Genomic DNA, 6,994 nt, shown 5'->3' on the forward strand with positions numbered 1-6,994 from the left:
TGCCAACAGATCCACGAAAGATGCCATCTCCATTGCTATTCACACAGCCCTATGACACCTGGACAAGTGGAACACCTATGTAAGAATGCTGTTAATTGACTATAGTTACATTAGATTTCATTTTAGTCAGTTAGCAGACGTGCGTTCAGCATTCAACACCAATGTTCCCTCCAAGCTTGTCACAAATCTCTGTGCCCTGGGTCTCAAAACCACCCTCTGCAACTGGATCCTGGACTTCCTGACTGGCAGGCCAGAGTTTGTGAGGATTGGCAACAACACAAGCCCACTCTGACTCTCAACACGGGGGCCCCCCATGAATGCATGGCGAAGCAACACCAACTCCATCATCAAGTTTGCTGACGACAACCTTGTACAACCTGATCTCATAATTTCACTTCGGTATATGCCGTCAATTTTTTTACGCATTAATTCCACGTGGTTACAGGGTTAAAACAGAAACAACTCAAAAGGTTAAGTTTCGGTATTAATTCCGAGTGGTTAAGTTTAAGGCTATGGTTTGGGGAAGGCATAAAAAAAATGTATATGCCGTTTCCATTTAGTATCAGCAAGTACTCTCCCTGCTTGCTAGTGAATTGTGAACTGCTGTGGCACAGTGGTCTTAGCAGAACCCTCTGGTTCTGGGCTTTGTGAGTTCAAGCACAGTGTTGTGCCATTGTTTTTTGGTGAGCACCGAGGAAGGCATGTATCGACGTCCTCAGGACCTTTTCAAACGTCCAAAATCGACGTCTGTTTCTAGTGACCAGCCTGGGTAGTAGGCCTGATCACTGACAACGACGAGCCTACAGGGAGGATGTCAGAGATCGGGCAGTGTTGTACCAAAACAACAACCTCTCCCTCAACATCAGCAAAACGAATTCATTTGATTGTCAACTTCAGGAAGCAGGGAGGAGGACACGCCCCGATCCACATCGATGGAACTGCGGTGGAAAGAGTCAGCAGCTTCAGGTTCCTCGGCATCCACATCACCAAGAACCTCACATGGACCGACAACACCACCGCCCTGGTCAAGAAGGTGCAACAGCGCCTCTACTTTCTCAGGCAGCTGAAGAATTTAGGCATGCCCCCTCGGGTCCTCTACAAATTCTACCGCAGCACCATTGAGAGCTTCGTGACCGGCTGCATCACGGCCTGTTACAGAAATTGCTCCGTTCACGGCCTCAAAGCCCCTCAGCGGGTGGTGAAGATGGCCCGGTACATCACTGGAGCCGTGCTCCCCACGACTCCACCTTACAGGACATCTACTCCAAGCGGTGCTTGAGGAAGGCCCGCAACATCATCAAGGACCCCGCTCACCCAAGGCATGGACTATTCACTCCTTTACCGTCTTTCAGATGGTACCGGAGCATCGGGTCCCAGACCTCCAGGCTCAGAGACAGTTTTTACCCACAAGCCATCAGACTACTGAACTCTTGAACCGAGACAGACTGCTGGCACAACAACAATTTTTTGCACTAACTCCCTGCACCTTAACACACATGCACTCACTCACACAAATGATCGAACACACAAACAAACACACACACACATACACGCACACACACACACACCTACGCTACACACACACTCCATGACTGCTGCTACTGTATTTATAATACTGCACAATGTCTATTTATTATTGCACAATTTCCCTGCACATGTGTAAATATCCTACTTTAATTCTATTGAGTGACTTGTAGATATTTTTGCCAAATGTGTATCAAATGTTTAATACATTGAGCTTTTATTTTTTTGTACTCTTTTATTCACTTAATAACTTTCCTATTGTTGTTGCATTGTCGAGAGGTAAACCTGCAAGTATGCATTCGTTGCACTGTGTACTCCATGTACATCATCTGTATATGACTAATAAACAAACTTGAACTTGAACAGAATTAAAATGGGGATCGGCTGTGAGTGCATTGTGCGTGCCACCGTTCCAGGGCGGGCTCTAACCTTTTCGGGCCCTAAGCGGGATTTGGCGGTGGAGAGAAAAATCCTCAGCTTTAAAATTAATATCCTGCAATTCTACACATTTTGCCATGGGGCCTAGAGAAAATGTTGCAGTTTTAGAGCAAATGTTATGCAATTCTTTACATTTCTTGTCATGACGACAGAGAGAACATTTTGCAGTTATTTTTTTATCTGGGTCGGAAACCCCTAGCGGAGGGGGGCCCGCCCGGGGCAGCCACTTATGCACTTATTGGCTGAGCACTAACCTTACCAACCACGGGAGGCTGAGAATCACACCATGACAATTTTATTCTGGGTGTCATTGGAGTTTGAGTAAACAAACTGCTGTATACTGTTTTTTTTTCTTCATTTAAAAGGTATAAAAGGTCAGTGATGTGACAGTAGTTTATGTGGAATAGCCCACTGACACAACATACAGTAGACCTATGTCTACACCACAGCAGTCTGAAGAAAGATACCAGGTCATATAGACTTACATCCTGTTTTAGGCTTAAATCCTGTTTTTGTTGTTTTATGTGTTTTTCTTTTTTTTACTTTTTATTCAGACAGTAAGGACATCTGAGGGGGAGACAGGCAAGTGGGAGAAAGTGTGAGATAGGTGGATACAGGGATTGATCCATGGTCTTCGGTGGGGAGATGTATATATGACGTATGCCAGGGAGTTTTACCACCCTATGGGTCTGCACGACTGGCATCCTGTTTGATTCACACACTATGATTGGAGTGTTTATAAGTGTAACAGCAAAGCAAATACTGGTAAGCTGAGACAGTCTGTCAATTGTATTTGTTATTTAAAATATGAATATTATTGAACTACAGTAGGGATGAATGATGTTTGCTGTATGTTCTACTCAATGTCCATTACAGCCACAGGTAACAATATCTTTCCATGGTGATGCCTATAGGATTAAACACTTTGAAGAGTAATACTGTGGCAATAATGCAAAGAGTCTTGGTAATCAATGGCAAATCTAAGAATGAAGGAATTATGAAATGTCAATAAGAGATTGATAGTTTCACCTGATAGACACTGTTTTCCTTGTCTTGTGAACCAAATATATCTACAAATACTTCTATAGCTACTATTAGGAAAATGGAGAACTCAACGCAATTCACGTCATTTATACTAGCTGGATATAGTGATAGTGGACACTTAAAGTACTTGTATTTCATTTTAGTAACTGTGTTATACGTCTCCATACTTTTTGCGAACACAGTGCTTATTGTGGTTATATGTATGGAGAGAAGCCTTCATGAACCCATGTATCTGTTTCTGTGCAGTTTGTTTGTTAATGAGTTGTATGGAAGCACTGCTTTATTTCCTGCTCTCATGATTCATTTGGTTACAGATGTCCATGCAGTTTCCCCTGTGTACTGTTACCTACAGATGTTTTGTATATACACGTATGGATCTATTGAATTCAGCAATTTAGCAGTCATGTCCTATGACAGGTACCTTGCTATATGTCATCCACTACAGTATAACGTCATCATGACACCCAACAGGGTGTGTATTTTAGTTTGTATAATATGGTTGTACTCTTTTGTAAAATTCATCATAACACTGTCTTTAACTATTCGTTTGAAATTGTGTGGGAATGTTATAGACAAAGTGATTTGTGACAACTACCTGGTAGTGAAACTTGCCTGTTCAACTTCAGACACAACAGTTAATAACGTCTATGGACTCTACGGTGTTGTTTTGTCTGTCACTGTCCCTTTAATTACTATTTTCTTTTCTTATATTAAGATTCTGACTATTTGTTTGAAATCTTCGATCAAGACCAGACAAAAAGCTTTCAGCACCTGTACTCCTCACATGGCCTCATTGCTCAACTTCTCTTTCAGCTGTTTCTTAAATCTGCTCCAGAGTAGATTTGATAGGCCTATGAGAAATGTTCCAACTGTACTTCACACTATGTTATCAGTGTACTTTGTGATGTGCCAGCCACTTTTGAACCCTATTGTGTATGGAGTTAGGGTGGCTAAAATCAGACAGGCTTGTAAAAACATACTACCTGTAGGTCTGTACCCTAAAACATAAGCTAAACATTAGTGTGACCTTTTCTGTCCTGATTGTTAGATTTTTGTGATGTGACTTGTGTGTTTTGTTACTTATAGTTACAATAATTAATGGGGGTGAGGATGGTGAAAATCAGACATGTAAAACATTTGCTAATTTGTGAAATACTGTAATTTACCTTTTATTAACTTTCTGAATAAATGAAATCAGACCCGTCTGCCTGTCAGGCCTACTCTCCCCCTATGAACCTCCACGCACCTTAAGTTTAAGCCACGCCAAAGACCTGGATACACACAATGGAGGGCCATTTCTTTTGCTCCCACACACCACGCCTTTGGGACCCCCTTCCTGACAATCTCAGGGCTGCTCAGACTGTTGGGGCATTCAAAGTAGGCCTTAAGATTAATCTCTATGAGCCTTCCCTTCCTTCTAGATTTTGATTGTTGCTTTCATGGTTTGGTTACATATATTTATTTTACTTTTTTAATTTTAATTTGTAATTTTATGCACTTTGAGATTATTATTTTATAATGAAAAGCACTTAAAACATGTAATACATTATTATTATTATTATTATTATTATTATTATTATAAAAAATATAAAAAACAAGTTCATTACTTTGAATACCTTACTTAAATTGACAGTTTTGCAAGAGGCTGCTTTATCTAAGTATGTAACAGTGGATAAACTGATGTAAATGTGTAAAAGGTAAGCCCACCTTAAAGCCCACCCAGCACCATTACATCCTTCCCTAATGGAAAATAAGCCCTGTACAGTACATACAAGCTTGTGGACTGTTTGACATTTTGAGAGAGAAATCTAGGGAAATACTGTAGCATGAAAATAAATTATATTCTGTCTGAGATCTGGATGCATGTCTGAGGGCCAACTGTTCAATGTAACATGATATCTGTGTGACTAGCTTTGGTATTCCTCAGACATGTTGAGTCATACCAGAAAGGCAACTACCTGGGACAGAAGAGTAACATGTTGCCTAATTTGGATAGCTTATTCTGTCCTAACAAAATCCAGATAATTCATTGATAATAACAAATATACTGCATATACTCTATTTAGTTTTTATTGAGAAATCGGAGGACCAGATACCCATATTTAAATTTAAGTCATTTAGCAGATGCTCATATCCATATTGACTTACAGTTAGTGCATTCATCTTAAGATAGCTAGGTGGGACAACCACATACCCATCTTGTTTTTCCTGGGTCACTGTGAGATATGTTTGACCCACAGAATAAAATAATACAGTAAGGGTAATGATGATGCATTGTATGTATAAGACACATTGGTCATGTACTCCATCCATCCTGTAAAAAGCTGTAAAAAGTTTGGGAGTTCTGTCAATGAACATTATGTGCGAAACACCAGTACTGTTTTAAAACGCCATGCATACTTTACCACGGGGAAAACAGAAGCCAATAACAAAAGCATAATAAACATGTTTATTGAGTCATTAGGTACCAGGTCATTAGTCCACTCTATCACCTCATTCCCTGGGAACCAATTAATGCAGCTATTAACCTGTAGAGACCTGAGGGGCTCCAGGAGAGGCATGGCTGGTCTTGACTGCATGCCTAATGGTACTCTATTCCCTATATTGACCAGAGCCCTCTGGTCAAAGGTAGTGCACTATATAGGGAATAGAGTGCCATTTGGGACCCACACCTTCTGTCATCCCCTCTGGGAGGGTAGGCCCTGAAAGTGTTCTGTAGGCCCAGGGAAGCCCAGAGTGATAATAAGGGTCTTCACTTTTACCTGAGCAGGAAAGGCTCTGGGCCTAGGTTTTAGACCATATCTAGGACTAAGGCTCCTGAGTGATTCTCTGTTTTCCCTGGTTAGATCATATGGTCAGGAAAAACTACAGTGCCCTAACTATGTAGCCTGGGTATTAGTATGTTTGTGCTAACATTCCACTCCTTGTCATTCCATACATGACAAGGAGTTGGAATGATAGCACAAACAGATCTGGGGCCAGGCTACCAACGATGACCTCTTCTCAGACTGTTGTGTTGCATCCTCATTCAGACTGAAGCTAACAAGGTAGCCCCTCAACAATACCAAGATACCTGCCAGTGGTTGGAAACAAGAATAAGGGACGGATTCTCAATTGACAGTGTTTTTTACTCCAGGAGTAGACTTAATCTGGGTCCAGGCAACCGTCCCTTTGTCAGAGGCTTTGGATTGGTTTCACCGAACTATTTCTTTATTGTACATGGTGCACATACATAGCACCCAAACTCCTGCTTAACGGTTATTGAAAGAGCTGATAGCATTCCCTACCAGCCCATTGGTGATGTTGCATATTTCTTCTACATTGTAGAGTACCAGACTAGAGGGTTCCCACACATACATTGTTTTAACAGGATCTTAGGTCACTCACACAGCCTGTTCAATAACATAACATTAAAGATGTGTATTCTTCTGGTGTGCTGCACTATCCTACCAAAGTACTATTTTTATTTAGGAATGTCACTCTGGCCATGTGGAACAGTGTTGCTTCCGTTCCTCACCTTGCCCCAACCTGGGGTTTAACCAGGGACTATCTGAACACATCGACAACTGAAATGTCCTGTCCTGGTTGTATACTTTTTTCATCAACATCATCCCTATCTCCATGAGTTTGCGACTGCAATTTTGAGGTAATGTTATAGACAGAGTGTATTCTGACAACTACTCGCCTGTTCAAATATTACACAAAAATAAATACGGGGTTTTGTTGTAACTGTGCTTTCTTTGGCTAGTACTATTTTTCCTAACATATACTCATATGTAAGAATTCTATAAATATTTTGAAACTCTTTTAAAGAGATGAAACAGAAAGCATTTAACACCTGAACTTCTTCTTTGGCTGTTTATTTGTGATTCTACGAGGCAGATATGAAACGGCACATTTCCACCTATACTTCACACTTTTTTATTTGTATATTTTCTAATATATCCACCACTTTTCAATACTATTATGTATGGCATTAGGATCATTA

At 40.8% G+C, this 6,994-nt stretch overlaps 1 protein-coding gene across 1 annotated transcript; it reads left to right on the forward strand.

The window, feature by feature from the left end:
- The first annotated feature begins 3,064 nt into the window (after positions 1-3,064).
- Positions 3,065-4,015, forward strand: LOC121568421 (olfactory receptor 10A6-like). The gene has a single exon (XM_041878963.2). The coding sequence runs from the start codon at positions 3,065-3,067 to the stop codon at positions 4,013-4,015; it is 951 nt and encodes a 316-aa protein (XP_041734897.2).
- The last annotated feature ends 2,979 nt before the right edge of the window (positions 4,016-6,994 follow it).

Source organism: Coregonus clupeaformis, unplaced genomic scaffold (genome assembly GCF_020615455.1).
Source record: "Coregonus clupeaformis isolate EN_2021a unplaced genomic scaffold, ASM2061545v1 scaf0298, whole genome shotgun sequence".
NCBI classification, from domain to species: Eukaryota; Metazoa; Chordata; class Actinopteri; order Salmoniformes; family Salmonidae; genus Coregonus; species Coregonus clupeaformis.

Coding starts and splice junctions, on each gene's coding strand:
- LOC121568421 (XM_041878963.2), top strand. CDS start 3,065: ATGGAGAACTCAACGCAATTCACGTCATTTATACTAGCTGGATATAGT.